General features: G+C 42.9%; 1 protein-coding gene across 1 annotated transcript; it reads right to left on the bottom strand.

Moving 5' to 3' along the window:
• Window positions 1-94: 94 nt before the first annotated feature.
• Window positions 95-18,520, bottom strand: cwf19l2 (CWF19 like cell cycle control factor 2). The gene is made up of 19 exons (XM_076735749.1): window positions 18,413-18,520; window positions 17,242-17,352; window positions 16,691-16,819; window positions 16,177-16,293; window positions 15,551-15,670; window positions 14,896-14,989; window positions 13,322-13,437; window positions 12,009-12,567; window positions 11,586-11,823; window positions 10,319-10,427; window positions 9,270-9,371; window positions 6,886-7,014; window positions 6,086-6,223; window positions 2,035-2,247; window positions 1,659-1,775; window positions 1,322-1,477; window positions 1,092-1,172; window positions 614-715; window positions 95-417 (listed from the first exon to the last, which is right to left on the bottom strand). Exons 1-19 carry the CDS (start codon window positions 18,503-18,505, stop codon window positions 277-279), a joined length of 2,865 nt encoding a protein of 954 aa, XP_076591864.1. The 5' UTR covers window positions 18,506-18,520; the 3' UTR covers window positions 95-276.
• Between the last annotated feature and the right edge of the window lie 1,098 nt (window positions 18,521-19,618).

Genomic DNA, 19,618 nt, shown 5'->3' with positions numbered 1-19,618 from the left:
GGAATAAGATTTAGGTCTTGAGGGCTTTTCAACATAAAGAAAAGGTGATTTAAGTCTGTTTCTGGCATCTAACATAAAAATAACAACACAACAATACAATCACTTTCATTTATTTTCTTAAGTAAAAATGTTCTGACATGATAACTTCTAATAGAAATTTTACATCAAATCTGAATGGTGGGTGCAGCAGTGTCTGCACAGTGTGTGTGTGTGTGTGTGTGTGTGTGTGTGTGTGTGTGTGTGTGTGTCCGTGTGCGTGTGCATAGTGGTCTGTAGCTAGCCCTCAGTCTTGGTGCAGTCGTACGGTTTCCACCACTGTGCAAACTGCAGAACCTTTTTCCGCTGATCGTCAAAATTCTCTCTAACAAACTTCCTCCAACGTCGCGGCTCCAAGTCCATCATGCCCCCAACCACTTCCTGTCAGAGAAAGAGGGATTGATCACATTCAAATACTGCAGTAATATTAACTGGAATAAATTTGCTGCAGTCACACATGCACAGTAAAGCTTTCTGAAAATCCTCGATCCACTTGAGTGTGAGACTTCCATTAGCTAAAAAACATGGGGACACATAATGATGTACCAAATACTGCAGCCTTAATGCGAACACCGACCTTGCCGAAGTAATGGGGGAACTTCTGTTCATTTTCAATGACGTGGGCAAACCCTCCCTGCAGTCCGAAGTCTACAGCAAAGTAGGGCAGACCTCGAGGAATCTAAGGAGCATTAAACAAACAATTAAGGACTGAAAACCCCCTCCAATGAAAACCAAGTCTTTAACCTTGTTAAGATGTTTTTTATATGCTACAAGACACACAGTTTCAGGAGGGAAATGAGCGGTCAGCGGCATGGCTGAGCAGTCCCTCTGCAGCAGTGCACTGCAGTGGACCAATGACAGTTTTAATGTTCTTCCATCCATCCATTCATCCTGGGGACACAGCGAGTACGAGCTAACATGATGGTAAGTTTATTTTCCTCCAGTTTTATCCATAGACTGTCCAATGGATCTACATTATGCCAGACAATGTTAGCCAACATTCAATAAAAAATAATAATAAATAAACATTATAGAAGATACAAAAGGGAGCATACAGCTTGGCGGACGTGTTTCGAAGAGAGGTCGACAATCTTCTTGTTCATGGCCCACTCCTCATCACACTCCATGATAGCTTTCTGAAGGCAGACAGAAACCACCCTTGTGAGGACATTCACACATATTTAATGCATTAAACTCAGTCCTATCCATTTGAGACTTCTCTCCAAAGTGAAACCTGATGAAATGAACTTAATGAGAATGATGAGAGTCAAATGAACACACACACCTTAAAGTATATGGGAGCCATGTCGCCCAGTTCTCGGGGTAGAGGGATACACTCCAGGACCATGTGTGGTCTTCTGCGTGGGTTCATGTATGTCTCCATGAACACACAGTCCAGGTCCTGGGACTCAAACATACGCACCAAAGCACGCCGGAACAGCTGAAGACAGCAAAGCAGCACAGAAGTGAACTAACAGTTAAAACTGAATCACTATCGTTTGAAGTAAATATCGAGGACAAAAGAAGCATTTGGTTCTCATTTTATCTACCACCGCTGTCAACTGACGGTCATGGAAGGTGTCATTTTAGCCTGGACCTATACGACGCACTGACTGGCTAACCTGCATTTCTGCCCAGATGTCCTCATCCAATCCGGTTGCAGAGCAGTGATGATGGAGAGGACAGATGCAGCAGTGGCCTTCTGTCATCGACACTCCTGCAGGTAGGCTCAGGTACACCTGGGCATAACACACACACACACACACACACACACACACACACACACACACACACACACACACACACACACTAAAGCATTAATATCAATCATCAATGAATCATTTGGTGTCATATTTTAAGAAAAATGCTACAGCTGTTCATCAGGGTTGTGTGATGTAAGCTGAGTATATTTGGGTTTTGGACTGTTGGTGTAACAAAACAAGACACTTAAAAACGACACTCTTTCTCTCTGAACAGCCTACATTCACGGTCCCTCACCTTGCTCCCTATTGCCACGATGAGGTGCTTCTGGAGCTCTTGGCTGCTGAAGCAGTGCTGGCATTTCTCCATGGAGGCAGCCAGCCTCCTACTCTCCCCGATGGCTCTGCTCCTCATCCTCTCCTCCTCCCTCCCCTCGCCCTCCCGCTGCGCTGCACCCGACACAAACATGTCATCCAGCGTGTAGTTGTCGCCGTCCGTCTTCCCCATCATCTGGAGAGTGGAGTGGAGTGGAAGCGGCGATGGAGATGATGGGGACGACAGAGGAGATCGAGAGGAGACGTGGGAGAAGAAGAGAGAAATGGTGAGCGGTGTTTAAGAGGAGTGAGATCATTCTAGACTAAACAATCACACTCTGTGCTGAAGTCAGTTGTTTTTCTGGCATCTTCATGTAAATTATGGTTATATTTTATATATCAGGAGACTTAATGTAGCTTTCTCTTTCCATTTAAAAGAGGAAAGAAAGTCATGGTAACCCTTTAAAAACTACTGTAGAGATACCGACTGTCCTTAGAAACTGGCTGATGGCTTCACTAATTGGTGTATGTAGGTGCTGACGCAATATTACCGTCTGTGCCGTTTCCACGCCATATTCTGTGTGTGTGTGTATGTGTGTGTGTTTGACGTGCCTGCGCTGCCCTGTGTGTACGTCGCTCCGTGTGTGTTAACAGTGTGAGGCGGGACGCAGAGTATCGACTCTGGTGTTTCTACGTCTGAGTCTTGTCACCATGGCGACGGGGCAACAGGTTGGAATCTGTGTGTATGTGAGAGAGCGAGAGGCGAGCATGGCTGAAGTGTGTGTGTGTGTGTGTGTGTGTGTGTGTGTGCATGACTCGCTGTGTAGGAGTGAGTGTGTGAGTGAGAGTGAAAATTGGATTAGTTTAGCGACAGTGTGGGAGGGATTGTGTGTGTGTGTGTGTGTGTGTGTGTGTGTGTGTGTGTGTGTGTGTCTGTGTGTGTGTGTGTGTGTGTGTGTGTGTGGACTGCACCCAAGTGTGCAGCAGGGTTACAATTTCATTTTCTTATACACACACACATAAATGCCATCACACGTACTCTCACAAACTCACATGAAGGCTAGTTCGGCATAATATGGTTGTAATAACTCAAGGACCATGCTGTCAGCGTCCAGGTTCAAAGCTGATGATCGCGTCTTTGCACGATGAGTCGGAGTGAATGAGAAAAGGACATATTCCTGATACAGTTTAAATTATAGATTGTAATGTTACAGGGGATCAACATATGTCTGGCACAATAATCACGTTTTACAGAGAAATGCACCACGATGAATCTGCAGACAATGCTAGCCTGCTAACTTAACAGACTCTGTCTCTGACCAGTGGATAAAACTGGTATTTATAGAAGCTCTGCCATGGTAACTGTAGATGTATTTTTAGTGTCACTCTTTGTAGGTGCAGAACGTGTGTGTGTGTGTGTGTGTGTATTTTTATACGAATGCAAGTGTAATGAATATATGAGTGAGAGCGGGTGATTGTGCTTGTGTGTGTATGTAGTGAGTGAGAGCTTGAGTGAGTGCAAAAAAAGTTGGAGAGAATCTGAGCTACAGCATGTCGTTTTCGTTTTTATTATTCTACAAATATTTATATCTCTTCAAAGTTTTTTTTTAGATTTATTGCCATGGCAACTCCTCCATTCAGCATCCAAAACCCGCCAAGCACCAAATGCGAGTAGATTTTCCCTTTTGCAAGTAAATCTCAGAAGGCTATCCATCACACTGGAGGGCAAACGTTTGGTCACAGAGAACAATGCTGAGAGTCTCTAATGTGTTTTGTTGTCATTTACGGCCATGCTGCTTCCATCCTTTGCTGTCAGTGTACCACACCAACACAGGTAGAGGGGCATCATGGTGCATTCAGGTGCACTTCCTAGACACTGTAATTAATGCTCAAAAGGCTGTGAAAGTTGTTTAAAATGGGAGAGTTTTGATTTTTTTCCTTCTTTTCCCCCATTGTTAAAATGCATAGGATTCATAATTTCGCCACCTACAGGTTTTGAAAATTCTATATAAAAAATGTAGCAAATTGTTATCATCAAACACAACTATATTCTTGTACAACAGGTCCTGAAGTGCCTCTGTGACAATCTTCACATTGTTTTCCTGCAACATTATTAAACAACAGCATGTGCACACTTGCCTGTCAGTAGAATTTGCATATTACTTGTCATATTTCTAGCTATATAAAGGGAAGAAGTAAACTAGAAGAAAAGAGATGAACGAACAAGGAAAATGAGTCTCAGCTCATGGAAAAGCGCAGTCTGTAAAGCTGCTGATAGACTGACAGGCTGACCACAACCTGCCAGGAACCATCTGCTGCTGTACGTTGAGTTCAAGTCAGGGGAGGAGATGCAAGAGTCGTAGTGGAGAGGAATGAATAAGGACACACTGCGTACCAGTCCGACAGGACAGATCCTGAAGGGCCAGCTGTTCAGATCACTGCAGTGGGAATGGGTGATCCATTTACTAATGTTGCCCGATCAAACAAATTAATCTTCAGTTTGTATTGGTGGAGTAACATTGTGTGACTGCGGCACAACAGTTCCCACGTTGTTTTTATCAAGTTTTCAGTTACAGCTGATCCAATCTGCCACTGCCGATGTCTGACAGCTAAACATGAGAAGTTTGCTACCTGCATGTTTTGCATTAGTCTTTGCTGATAGAACAGGAGTGAGGAGGTTTGATAAGAGATTCATCACCACCAGAGAATCACAAATCGGATTAGTCTGCTGACCAGAAACTGGGTCCAAAATGAAATGAAAAGAAAAACATCCTGAACTATAGGTAGTGATTATCAGAGATGTTTATGTGGATTCTTTCTGAGCTGCCCAAACTGCAGTAAGCAAGCACCTACGATCAGTCGCTGCTGCTCCTGCCTGCTTTGCAATATTCAAAATGTGTGATTTAACAGTTCATAAACTGGGTTTCATAAAATGACTACAAAATAACTCAAAAGTCAAGTGACTGATGATGATAAACACAAATCGTGATGTGAATCGTTTCCATATTGGGTATGAGTGACCGCAACAACTGACAAAAGCCAGAGCGGAAGCCAACTTGATGTGCCCGACATGAGTTTGCCAACTTCAGGTACAAACAGTTCTGTCGTGCACTGATTCATTATTTCCAACCCGACAAAACTGCCGTGTCCACAATAAATTAAACATCTCTTTTCTTTTCACTTCATAAGTCGAAGAAGCTGCCACTGTGTCGAGTACACGCCATTCTGTGACTAACTGTGAGGTGGCGTCCAATCTGACTGGTCACAGAAGAAACAGAGAAGAAACAGGAGAACAGCAGCTTTGGCTCTACGAAAATACGGAAACCCCGCAGGGCCACAGCAGTGTGCTACAGAGCAACCCCAGGTGTGCTCTGAGGATTGAAAGATAAAAAATTATAAATAATCCAACAGCTTCCATTTTACAAATGAATGCAATCTGGCTGCTTTGATTATGTTTGATTGCAGGTAAGTGTTATTAGTACGCCGTATTTGACTCCATAATTGTAGTTTAAAGCTGCAGCTTTGTGATAACACCGGCTCTTAGGTTGCCACATGGTGAAAGATCAAAGCCTTAATAAGCCAGGTAGTTATTTCTCTAAGGTCAATGGTCAATAACTTAAAGATAACCTGGGGATTTTTCTCCCTCCCGTAGCACTAGGAGCTGTTTTTATGAGTGGGTACGTGCACATAAGATACACAATGGTTTCACACTATTCCACTGATGTACAGGTGGTGGTAACGCACCAAGAAATGCAGCAATGTGCCAACAAAGGCAGTGAAGAAGAAGACCGCTTGCTAGCAAAACATGGATGCAAACAACACAAGTTTCAAATGTTTAAGAAAAATAGCTTTCTGAGTGTTTTATGCATTCTGACCTCAACACTGAATGTAAGCACACCTTTGGTTTGTTTAATAGAAAACTCCACAGTGCACCTTTAATTCATGGTCACACTCTTCATTCTGGTAACTATCAACATTCTGATTTGTCGCTTCTCGTTGCCAAGTTGTGCCCATCAGTTGCAAGGTTTTCTTACCTTGGCAGCCATGCGTGAGTAGAGGGCATTCTGATCCTGTGCAGAGCTCATCTTCTCCCTCTTCACCATCTCCTTCAGACCCACGTTGTCATCATCCTGGAAGTATCGCACACGCTGCCCATCAACATGAGTCTCGATCTGAAGAGAGAGAGAGAGAGAGTAATGTGAAAAAAAAAAAAAGAGGTAACGGGAGACAAGTTGGTGAAAAGGTAAATTCACTGGAAAATGGATGCTGCATGTAGTAAAGATACAAGGATGCAATTTATTCAAATTGCATCCTTCATAGAGGGACGAGAAAGTGACAAGAGACAAAGGACTGTGGAGAGAAGAGAGAGGTAGAGGAAGAGGAGAGAACCGTGAGAGACTGATCATGAGGGAAACAGAGGAAGAGGCAGACAGTAAAGGAGACTGGGCCACCTTATAAATTTATAATAACCATAAACAGAGAATGGACTGGAGAGCTTTGTTTACATTACACACGTTTCATGTCGGAGCCAGGTGGACTCCCTGCACTCATTACACACTCTGATGAATACCAAATGACAAGGAACAAACAGCAGGACACAAACCTCTCATCTGCGCCCCCATTTCTCAATACCTCTGTCCTCTAATGGCAACAGTGTGCAGGATCCTCTCTGTCTTTGTCTTAAGTGGTAGCTTACTGATGCAGTTCAGGATTTGTTTTTACCATCTGTGCAGTGGTAAATTTTCGTGGTTTCAAATTCCTTTGCAGAGATCTGCTGTGCTCTCATTTGTTTTTTTTTTAACTTTCTTTCCACCCTTCATCCCGCTCTCTTTACCAGTTTCTTCTTCCGTCGTCCTCCGTGGGGCTCCTGAGGTCCAGAGGGGGCACTGACTGGCCAGGACTGACCCGCTTGGTCTGTTCTGAACAGCAGGACTTCCTGGTCTTCACTGGAGCGACCTGTGACCTGAAAGAACCAAAACACAGCAAGGTCATTTTCACTTTTATGTTTCACCTTTTGGGATTTAACAGACACTCAAGAAGAGAAAAGGGATAATACTACAAAAACAATTTGATGTGAAACATACAACATCATGTTGGAGGCACATGTATCACTGAGCAACAGAGGAGAGGAGGAGGGTTTTAATGATTTGTAATTGGCAGTGTTTTGGATTCACAGCAGCAGACGAATGTCAAGGGCAGGAGGAGAAAAGAGGGGCTGTTAGGACAGAGGAGTATCTGCATCTGAGCATTCATTCCACTAATAATCAGGGCTCTGAAGGAATAAAAACAGCAAATATGAAACACCTTAATAAACCTGAAATGTCATTAGTTTTGTCAGAGCTGGGTTTAATCTGTCAGAATCTGTTCACAGGATGAAATATTTTGATGTTAAAATGTACTCCAATACCTCCATTTTCTAAATATATTCATACTTCCTGTGTATGATGGCCTAGTTGTTCCTCTTTGAAGACAAATGTGTTTGAAAAGTTGCAGTGAGCACTTGTAAATGACAGCGTGAACCTCTCTCAATAGATGTTACTGGACTTGTGGAGAATTAACAGAAGACCTGCGTTCTGTTGAAAATCTTCAAAAAGTGAGCTTGTTATGAGGAGGTAAAGTCTCGGCTGCATTCTTGAGTTTTGTAGAGAACGTAAACAGGACACTCTACATCATCATTTCACATGATGGCACTCCTTTACATGCTCTGTTGGGAGCTGTCAATCACATTGATTAAATTCAGAAGAGAAATCCACCTCATGTAACCACAGCCAGCGTCTGATTAAACAGCCTATGAAAGACCGAAGTCTGACCTGACAGGTGGAGACGGACAGCCGAGAGACAAGAACAGGCTGGGAGTAGGAGCGAGGATGGGAGACAGTAACAGGAAAATGAAACTAAACTGTCAGAAAAAAGTGATGGAAGAGAATATTTCCTCTGCTCCAGTCGACACTAAATATGAGCCACACAGGCAACAAGAGTCAAAACACTGAGTAGTGAGGACAAGCCAAAAGTCTTCCATAACAAGACCGACTGGAAGCATCTCGAATGAGTGTAAATCAACAGCACTCCATCTCTACGAGGGCTGGAGTACCTCTCAGCTCATGGGTGCACTAAAACCTAAGATTTATGAGAATTTCTCTGAAATGTTACAGAGGATTTAACCCCAGTCTTTAAATTTGGACAGGACAGCCTTAGTGGGGATGAATCTGGCCTTGCTGGCAAATGATAATATACAGGTTATATAAATAATCACAGCCTGCTTCCCATGTGTTTATAAAGTTGTCCGCTCGTGTCAGAAATAGGCCTCCATTTATTCGTGCATATATGTGCATGTGTGTTATGTTTCAGTTTGTGTGCGCGTGAAGCCAGGAACGGCATCAGCAATGCCAAAGAGGGGAGAGAAAGCGGTGCTGAGGCGTCAGGGTGCTGCCATTGCTCTCTGTTAATTGCCTCTACTACAGACGCAGTCAGGATGGCCCATATACTCTCTCTGCCTGCCTCTCAATCTGTCTCTTTCGCCTTCTCTCCCACACATAAACACAGGGGCATACTCTGAGTGACCTCTGGGAAGAGAGACATTTGTTTCCCATTAGGGTCTGCTAAAATGCCAAACAGGAGCCGTTTCCATACGGACGGGAGGATGTAAAAGCTGAGCCGCAAAAAGACTTCAAACAAACAAATTCCTTTTTAAAGCAGTCAGACGTAACAGCGGAGACTTTGGTTTCATCTGAAGACGAGTGTGTGTGTGTGTGTGTGTGTGTGTGTGAGGTACTTTTCTTCCCTGCGCAGTGAGAGAGATGGATGCTGCGTTACCTGCTCTGTGTGTATGTGTGTGTGTAGTTTGGAAAAGATATGGCCTTGAGTGTTCGGATTAGCATTTAGACTATGGGAGAGGAAAAAGAAGCAGCGGGCAGATAAATCTGACACAGGAAGATTCAGTGTGGTGTGTATGTGTGTGTGTGCACGTGTGTGTGTGTGTGTGTGTGTGTGTGTGTGTGTGAGAGAGAGTCTAGTATTTAGATAACAAAGAGACAGATAAAAAGACGAGTGGAGAAAATGTATTTCCCAGCTACACCTAATGCAAAACTAAAAACAACCCGCCTCTCCGTTGAAACTCTTAATACTAATGTATTGTCTACCATCGTGGACACTCGTTACATGAGTTCGACAGTGACTGTGACAATGAATGTGTAAGACTTAAACATAGTGTTTACACACCTGCTTTGATCTAGCTGCTTCGTGTAGCTTCCTTTGGGCAGCGTGGCTCTCTTTGGCTTTCTGTGCTGCATCCAGTTGTGATTTCAGCTTCTCAACCATGGCCTGAAACACACACACACACACATTTTTGAGACACAAACATGCTTTAAAACCTGCACAATTAGATTTACTGATGGAACAAGAAGTCAGTAAAAGTCAATACTGCTGTGTACGGGTTTTAGGTAACACACAAGGTGTTAGCACGGTGATAACGGAAATACAATAATGAAGATAGGGATCTGCTTCTTGGCAGATTTCGTTTCCTGTTTCAAAATTTACATAAAGCCTGTAACAGCACAGCCTGACAGATACATTGAAAGGCTGATATTAGCAGTTGTTGCTGGATTATCTTAGAAATATCATAGGAGGGTGTGTATGTTGGCAGACATGTAAATATGAACTGCAGTATGTGAATGTTTTACAGGCTGTGTTTTAATGGGTACATAGAGGACTGTTTTCTTCATTCAAGCTATTTGTGTCTTGTGACAATCATCAGATAAAAGGCTTTGAGGCTGAACACTGTATAACAGAAATACTGAATGGAAAGGACCGGGAGAAAAATATGTCTCAAACACGCACAGACCCTCTTAAGCCATAGCGCTGTGACAGATATCGACACCTTACAGAGACAGAGTGAGAGTTAAGTGCACAGATCAATGAACACTATAAATGAATGGATGCCCTGATGTGCTGTTAAATCAACACCAATGTTGAAAAAGTTACGGTCAGATTAGATTCTAGGACTGGACAGTACACAGTCTGCACATTACTTTGAATCAAGACAGCGTTACGTTATGGATTATTCCAGCCTCACAGCCTTTTCAGACAGGGAGCGACTGATGCAGAGAGTGATTCATTTTCAATGAGAATAAGCAGACTGGTAGGGAGGAGAGGGCGATCTGACAGGCCGAGCGACAAGCAGGTGCGACCCCGTGAAACTGTAGGCTAAAAAATTGTTTCGCCCAATGGGGGAATCTCCATTGACAGTTGCGTAATGATGAGCTGCTCACCGTGTTGCCCATGATCTCTGCCTTCACCAGTTTGGCTCCCAGTTTGTTCATCTCCTCCTCTGACAGCAGGGGAACCTCCTCCTCTTCCGCCTCACTTTCACTCTCGCTACTAGGGTAAACACAAAGAGGAGAGTTTGAACAGCAGACTGAAACCAAGAGGTAGAAAGAGAAATTCAAAGTTTAATAGTCGATGATATGCAAATCTGCAAGTCAATATTATAGCTTGTTTTCATGAAGTGTAAATTTCAACCATTTGTCCTTAATATCGCTGGTGGAGTTTATTGCAGACAGTTCACATTTGGATGCAGGTAACAGTAAAATCTGTAGCATGATGTGTGTATTTCTGTTTCTATAGTCACACCTTAGTTTCAGGAGAAAGCGTTGTTACAGATTCTCCCCATAATTCACCCTCTGAACAACAGGATGTAATGACTTCATTATTCCACTCAAATAACAGAAGTAACCCCTCTGATGGGAAACTTGTGAAGTTTGTAATTTAACCATTCAGTTGTTTTCTTCCGCACTCTCACACTGTCCGTCTATTATGATTCATTTGTGTCTTTGTGCCCCCAGAGATCACTACAGCCTTGCCTGGGAGGATCTGAACTGCAGCCCGGGAAGCATCGTTCTAGGCTATTACACTTCTCATAGCCTCATTTCATTCTGCTGCCACACGGCAGACTCATTTCATGCTGCAGGGGTTCTGGGTGCTGGTTTACACAAACAACTTAGCCTAATGAGGCAACACACAGAACAACTAAGAGGGCTTTACAAAGCAGTGATACTCCGACATCTGGCCTAAAACGGTGCTATATAATTGTCTTTGTGGCATTGAGTGCTGTTGCAGTTTAGTGTCCCATTAAAGAGACAGTATGTTCATGTATGTTACAGATACAGACATGTCTGTAACTGAACATGGTGCTTTGGACAGAAAGACAGCCATTCAGACAGAAACTGTACAGATGACACATGAGATACAGGCTCAGGGTTCAGAGGGAGTTGTTTCTGGGAAAAATAAAGACTAATGTTCAAAAGCAGGGCCTTTGAAACTAATCAAGTACGTATGTGAACACACAGGCAGCTTTTAGGGAAGAGATAGTTACGTGAATTCATCAACACGACCTAACGTAGATTGATGCTTTTATGCGTCGTGTTCCATTAGCGGATGAAGTTTTTGTTGTGCGTGTGTCCACATTATAAATCAAACTTGTAACCTAACATCTAAAAGGCAGCCAAAAGCTTTAAGGCGATGTATAGTTATAGAGACCTTGATGCCGTCACAGCAGCTTTATCACCACGCAGCCCATCTTGAGGAGCAGTTACAGTTTTCCCGGGTTCCCCCTGTTTCTCCTGCTGTGGTTTTTCCAAGCTGTCACATTCAGGGGCAGGATTGCTGCTCTTCTTCCAGGCTGGAACGCTGGCTTTATGAGGACCTGAGTCTTCATCGTCAGAGCTGGGTTTCAGGAATCCTGTGGACGGCCGTGCTGGAGGACGACGCTGTGGAGCTGCACAGGAGAGACATCACAGAGCATGTTGAGGCTCCCTGCGCTCCACTCGGCATGTTAGTCTGTGTATGACTTTTTTTTCCTAAGTTGTGAAAGAAATGCTGTCCAAACAAGATCAAAACAGTGTTTACTTCGGCCAAACTTGACTCAGACATCTATTAGAAAAGGCCCTGACATCAACCCACCTTCACCGCTGTCATCATCTTCTGAGGGTTTGAGGAAGCGGCTTTTTAGTGACCCAGCAGACGGAGAATGGTGACTCCAATTTTGCCCAGATGATGATGATGATGATGACGATGATTCAACACTGGGCCTCTCTCTCTCTCTATTTCTTTCACTATCCCTATTCATCTCTCTGCCTCTGTCCCTATCTCTGTCTCTTTCTCTCTCTCTGTCTCTATTCTTGTCTCTGTCTCTTTCTCTGTCCCCATCCCTCTCTCTAAGCCTGTCTCCTTCTCGACCTCTCTCTTGGTCCCTGCCTCGGTACCCTCCCCTCTCCTCTCCTCTTCCAGCACGGTATCTCTCTCTCTCTGTGGGTGACGTATCTCTTTCTCTTTCATTTCTTCTCCACTGATCTCTCTCTGCCCCATCTCCCTCTCTTCTCCTCCATCTCTCTCTGCACTCATTCTCTGCTTTCCTCCAGCCGCCTCTCGCCGTCCTGTCTTCTTCTCCTCCTCTTCCTCGTCGCTGTCCATACACAGCCTCCTCGGCATCTGCAAGTCTTTTCTGAAATTCTTCCATTGACTAGAAAAATAGAAACACAGGATATTTAAAAGACTTTTTAATACTTTTTTTTTTTTTTACATTATGTCAACTGAAAGTTTGTCCTTGAACACAACTGATAAACCAGAGGGCTTCTGGGATTAGCACAAAATTTGCACACACACCATCAAGATAATGTAGCAACACAACTAACCAAAAAATCCCGCACAGATTATATCGTGATATGGTACAATGAATGAGTGATTGGATAAATATCTCTGCTATCAGCAAATTTTGGAGGTAATGTTTGTCATTTTATCTTAAAAAAAGGTCTGGATTTGAAGAGCGAGTGATATACTGGATTTGGCATAAAACAGTATATAAGATGTCTGCTTTACTTGAAGAAACACAAACGGGGTGCACTGCTGTAGCTTTTCTGACAGTGACAGCTTCAGTGCTGTCAAGTGGAGGCACAAATGCTGACACTGCTCACTTCACAAAGGACACTGGGCACTGTGTGTGTGATGTCAGACAATATAGAGATTAATAATAAAACAAGGTATCTAGACACACTTTCTTCCCACAGTGGTGAGCAGGCATGTATGTCTATATCACCCTGAATTCAGAGTGCAGTTACTGTAAGTCAGAGTAATTATGAACCAATACTTTTATGTCCAAATCAACATTTGGACTGAATGCAACGTCCTCATCTGTTCGGTATCTTTTCCACCGAATCATATGCGCTTAATTGTGCATGTGAATGTGCGAGTGATGCCAGTGTGCCATCAGTTCTCACTCCAAATCTATCAGCCACCACATCATTGAGGCTGCGCTGCTCCCTCTCCGCCTGCTCTTTCATCCTCTGGTAGCTTTTCCTCAGCCAGCTCAGACCTCCATCATTCACTACTACGCCTGCAGGACCAGAGAGAGGAAAAAAAGAAACACAAAAGCTTCAGAGAGTCAGTCATGTCCTCCACATTGTCATTTACACCCTTCTCTCAAGTCAAGTTAAAAAAATGATACAAATTCAATTAATGAGATGCCACTTCGCTCCTTTTACTGTACACACCAGGCAGTTCCACGGGGAAAAGGTTATCAAAAGAGCGATATTCAGAAAAAAGGAGACAATAAACAAAATGATCAAACAATCAAAATGAGAATGAAAATTTAATGAAAAGATGAATCCTGTGCTGATGCATATGAAAGAGGAAAGTTAGGTCCAGGGAAAAAACAAGGAGTCATGGAGGAGAAACAAAGGCCAGGACAAAGGAGGGTGAGAAAAGATTAGAGGAAAACGAGTCCTTTAAATTCATGTTCTTTCAAAACCAACAGTGGATACAACGTGACAAATGTAGTGCCCAAAACCTCTGGTCAAGGTCAACACTGAGTATCTGATTCAGTGTGTTTGAGCACATGGCGATCCTTACTCAGGTGTAGCTTGTGATTTCAATTGTAGGTGGATGAAATAGGGGAATAAAAAAGAACAAAATGTTGTTCAAAAACAGGTTTAATCATCTTTTTATAACATTTTACCAGGTAGGGGCCAGTTAACAGTGACCAGAAAATCATAGTTTGAGGGGAAAAGTAAGCAAACGTGTGTGTGTGTGTGTGTGTGTGTGTGTGTGTGTGTGTGTGTGTGTGTGATGTTTGTGTCAGCTAAATTTGCCTCACTGTTAGAATAAAGCTTACAACAGTCGGGCCTTGCCAACTCTCGAGGGAACTGTACTTACTGTGTGGAGATAAGAGACTCATGCACACATACCTGCATTTGCTTGTCAGCTTAACTCAGCTTACTCTCTGTCTGTTTGTCTGTCTGTCTCTCTTTCCCCAAATCCCTGACTCAGAAGCTCTTCCTTGCTCTATCTGGCCTCTCATTATTCCATCAAACCTCCATGTTCACTTTTCTGCACGCATAACTGCATTCAAATCCACGCTTGTATTTCAAATTAGCTGGCTGGTCTTAGTTTAAAGAGAGAGAGAAGGAGAGAATGAGACAAACAAGGTCTGAAAAGGGGGTGAGGACAGGAAATGAGAGGAGATGAGGGATGGGGAGAAAAACAGGCAGAGGGAACAGTGTGAAGTGCTGTTAGTAAACATGGGAGTGTGTGAGCAGCAAGGCCCCTCTGAATTGTCCACCAATGACACAGGAGGCAATAGGTATTACAAAATGAACAATACTGTAGCTGCTCTGCCCTCTGGCTTACTGAGGCAATGTTCATCAGAGAAACTGAAAGCTCTGCCTCTTCTATGATTTCTGTTTTTTAATGTTCATTAAATAAAATCTGAAGTGAAACTTTATTCTGAGACATTAAAATGACATGGCTTGAAAATATCCTGCTGGAAATGTCTCAATAGACTGATCCCTGTTACCTTTTGTTGGTGCAGTACCAGCCGTCTCCTCTGGGGGCAGACCAGTTCCTCCATCTTTCCAGTATGGGTTGAGCTCCAATTTGTGCAAACCAGCCTGAGGGAACCACAAACACACATGCGACTGAATCACTTATGTATACTGTCAATATCACAACAGGGGCACCAATGCTGAATAACAAGCACACACGCACACACACACCACAGTATGCTGCTGTGCGAGAGAGGCCAACCTCTGTTACCTTGGTAACCACGCAGTTGGTAAAATGAGGAGACTGACTACCAGTGTTTCCATATAGTGTGCGATCCATGCATGCACACACGCACGCACACACACAGTATGCTGCTGTCCGTGAGGGGCCAACCTCTGTTACCTTGGTAACCACAGAGTTGGTAAAATGAGCAGACTCTTTCTGTCTCTCTTGCACACACACGCAGGTCATTTTGCATGAAAATTCAAATCACAGACACGTGAATATGCCGACTGAGGAAACATACGCATCCCCGGGCCGACAGTGGAACAACAACCACAGCAGATAGGAACTGGTCATTACCGACTGGAGTGAAAAGGGGGGAAAAAAACACCACGCACGCATGGTCGCACAGACAGACAGACAGACAGACACACACACACACACACACACACACACACACACACCTGTTCAATGGCCTGAGCCTTTGCCCTCTCCTCCTCTTTGAGTCGTTCTTTCTCAGCCCTCTTCTCTGCTGTGGACGTGGTTCTCATTGCCAGGAAGTCAAAGGTCATCCATTCATCTCTCTAGGGGACAGAGGGAGAGAGATTAAACAAAGAGAAATACGTATAGGTTGACAGAAGATCAATGACCACTTAACTGCAACTTAACACATGCTCTCATACACACACAGCACATGTATGCAAATGAGCAATAAACCTTTAAAACATTTAAAAAGCCACACCTTGTCAGTGATGGAGGAAGGTGCCACGAGGGAGTAAATTTGGAAATCAGAAGAGCTGCATCTGTATGTACATCTTCATACCTCTAGATAGTATTACCTCTTGACACTTCTACTCTATTTAGCTTCCTTATTCATCTCCATTGTGTAAAATGGGCTTTAGTATTGTCTGGAGTTTACTATTTGTAGAAGAGAGGATTTTTGAACATGACGGCAAAGCTGATAATTTTGGTGTCCACCGATGATTTGTGGTATTAAGAGAGAAATATTAGCATTTTTGATTGAATTGTTTGATGCCAAACATGATTTACATTAGTATTCAGTATCTGTGTGACCGGGTAAGGAAGTTACCTGGACATTTTGGCCTGGGCTGGAGTTGCTCTCTGAAGGCTTGGGCTTGTCAGGAACCTGCCAGGCTTTGGCAGCTTGTGTCTGAGGCTGAGCCTCAACCCACTCATCCCCTGAGTCCTGACACATAGAGAGAGAGGGAGGAGAAAGATGATGATGAAGAAGAAAAACAATATGACATATCATATTGGAAAATGAATAAATGAAGAGACCCAACACTGAATTTTAAAAGCCAACATCCATGAATAGTTTTCAGTTTTTAAGTTTTATTAAAGCTTTGTAAGAAGTTCTAAAATCAGCTTTACAGCTCATCGGGAATAGTAGACCAAATGTTCACATGCCAAGAATAAGTTTCACTCGATTATAAATCACCATTCAGTCTAGCAGAAGTTAAGTCTCTTCTTCTTTGAATTATTAACCAGTACAGCATGATTTACTGGCATTGTTCAGGTGTGAACTCGACACCTTGTTTAAAGGAATTCTGCCATGGAAAATGGAAAATGACTCAAGAACTCACCTCTGAGCTGTCACCAGAGCCATCTCCAGTTTCTGCTGTCTTCTTCTCCTTCTTGGCCTTCTTCTTCTTCTCCTTTTTCTTTTTAGATTTCTTCTCTTTCTTCTTCTTCTTGCCCTTCACAGAGCCTTCCTGTACGGGGTCCACATCCCATTTTTTTCCACTAGTTACACTACTGTTTGTTATTCAGATGCAATAAAATCAGAGTCACTCCTCAATCACGTAAGGTATGCAGGGATAACCATGTGTCTCCATACTGGCAAATCATCGACATGCCTATCATCATCAAGGACTTCCTGTTTCTCCTCTGGATAATTGTTTCAATATAAACATTAATGGAAGTGAAAGAGTAGATAAAGGTTTGATACCAATGTACAAAACTGTTATGAAAAACAACGTTCAAACTATAAGTGTGTCTAACTGTGACTTGCCATGGACTTAAAAATCTATTGCAATGCAATAATCATGCAGTGATCACTGTTACACATTTCTAAATGCACTGTATTCTGGTTTTGATAACATGCACAATTTCAAGTGAAAACACTTTATCTTACCTCTTCAATTTCCTGCAGCCTCTGGTTGATCTCAGGGAGCATCCAAGTGTCCTCCCCTCTCTGCCTCTTCAGCTCCTTCCTCCTCTCCTCTTTCTCATACTGCTGCTTGGCCTGTTAGATATGATGGCAATAAAGAGGGTTAATTTAAAAGGAAAATAAATTTAGAAAGTTCAAAATAAAGGTACACCAGAATTTGCATTTTTCGGACATGTCTATATCATCCCAATCCAGTCTGGAGCTGAAATGATTCTGGGGCTGATACAAAAGTCTGATGAGAGGTTCATATTGATGACAAAGGCGCACAGATCAAATCCACAAACTGAGACATCTCTCTCATTACAAAAGCAACAACACAGTCTTCACATTGCCATGATGCTGCTGAGTTATGATTTTCAAATATTTGAGCATTTCACAGCTCTTTAGCTGCACAGTGTTATATCTTGGATTCAACAGCAGTGGCACTGATGATTTCTTTGGTCATTATGAGCCAATTACTCTTCACACTTCAAAGCAGAATGAATCAGACCCAGCGACACTCTTTGCTTTGGCCAGTACGAGCACAGGTGAGCCGGGCAGATAATCTATTCACAGCATTTAGTGCCCATCTACAGGAAGTAACATTTGTCTGCATTATCGGCTCCGTGTCCGTCTGTGTATCTGACAACAGTGCAAACAAGGCTGCACGGCAAGCCACAGTTAATACCTGTGTGCATATGCGATTACGGTAAGGAGGCTGCCCTAATCTTTACACTGGGAACCGCGTATGGCTGCGACCATGACATAAAAGCTCTACAAATACGGTCGCAGGTTTCCTATCTGCCCCAGCAGTGTTTGTCCTGTAATCACCTGCTTATAATTTAACAGTATCCGCACGTCCACACACAGGCACTGTCAGGTTAATGTGAAGAGACACAAAGACAGTTAGCTTTCCGAGAGATAGGGAGAGATAGAAAGAGACACAACAACACCATTTTACCTCCCGGATAATGACAATTCCGCAAAAAGATAATGTTTAGCCGATAAACGTTAATGTGACGTTAGCTGTTAGCCTACTTAGCCTGCTAGCTTTCATTTGGACGGAATTGGTATCATTTAAACCACAACTGACACCAATGAAACGAAACTAAAATTACTTGTATTGTTTTTCGCCTACTACGCCTCCAGTTTTTACCTTTTCTAATGCCTCTTGCTGTGCTTGTCGCTTTAAAACCTTTCTTTCTTCGATGCTGTTCGCACTTTCAAAACTGAGTCCGTGCGCCGCCATGACACTGCCGTCAATGCTTTTGTAAAAGTCGTAAAGCCCCACTGTTTACGTCAACCGTTGAGTGGTCGTGCTGAAAGAGCATAGTAGAGTACAGCTGGGTGCATAAATACATCAATATGCAAGCAATTACATTTTAAATGTAAATGTTGATAACGAATAGAGCCCAATATATAGAGAGGATCAACCGTATGTTTAGTAATTTTAAAGAAGCCACTTGTCTTCATTGTCATTACCCATCTACCAGAATAGTGTAACAGGCCTGTCTAGTTTAGTCTAGTTTTATACTATACTATACTATAATTTAGGTTTTAGCTCAGGATGTGCTTACCCAGGGTTAGGGTTAGGCTTCTTTAAATGTAATATGGCCTCTGTGCAGTATATACAGCTATTAGTACATGGAGACATTACAGCAATGGGTGTCAAGTAAAGTTATTTTCATTTATATATAAATAGCATAGTAGTAGTTTGCAGAACATCTTATTTCAAAGCCACAGGCATTCATATGTTGCTGTACGGCCTCAACTCTCGTCGTTCCAGTCATAACTTTGAGAATAGGCCAGTCAAGTTTGTTTGGTGTACGTAAGCATTGTCATCCTGAAACAGGGAAGGATCTTTCCCCAGTCTGTTGCTTCAAAGTTGAAAGCTCCCTACTGTCTAAATTTCATTGTATGCTCTGGCATTAAGAGTTTCCTTTCCTGCACATTTCATTAACAAGAGCCGCAGACCAAATGCACACTAAAGCATGAGGACAGGGGTACTCACATACTTTTTGGTCGTATATTAAACCCACACTTATTTTATGCCTTTACATCCCTGCCTGGAATTATTGCCTTTTCAATGCTGCACAATCACACATATCACTTATCCATCAGGGAAGCACTTGTTACATATTAGTCCAGTAGAAATGTCTCTTAAGACCTGTATATCGGAGATTTTAAATGTCTTGCAGCCTGTTGAATCAATGTGCTATCCCTGGAGAGAAATACCTTTAAATTTTAATTATCACTCCAAATGCCAAGCAACAGACTCAACAACAATACATTCACAACTACACACACACACACACACAGACACACAGGCTGCTTCACCTTAATCAATAAACCACTGTCCATA

Source organism: Chaetodon auriga, chromosome 7, assembly GCF_051107435.1.
Source record: "Chaetodon auriga isolate fChaAug3 chromosome 7, fChaAug3.hap1, whole genome shotgun sequence".
Lineage (NCBI taxonomy): Eukaryota > Metazoa > Chordata > Actinopteri > Chaetodontiformes > Chaetodontidae > Chaetodon > Chaetodon auriga.
This window is presented reverse-complemented; position numbering and strand designations above follow the sequence as displayed.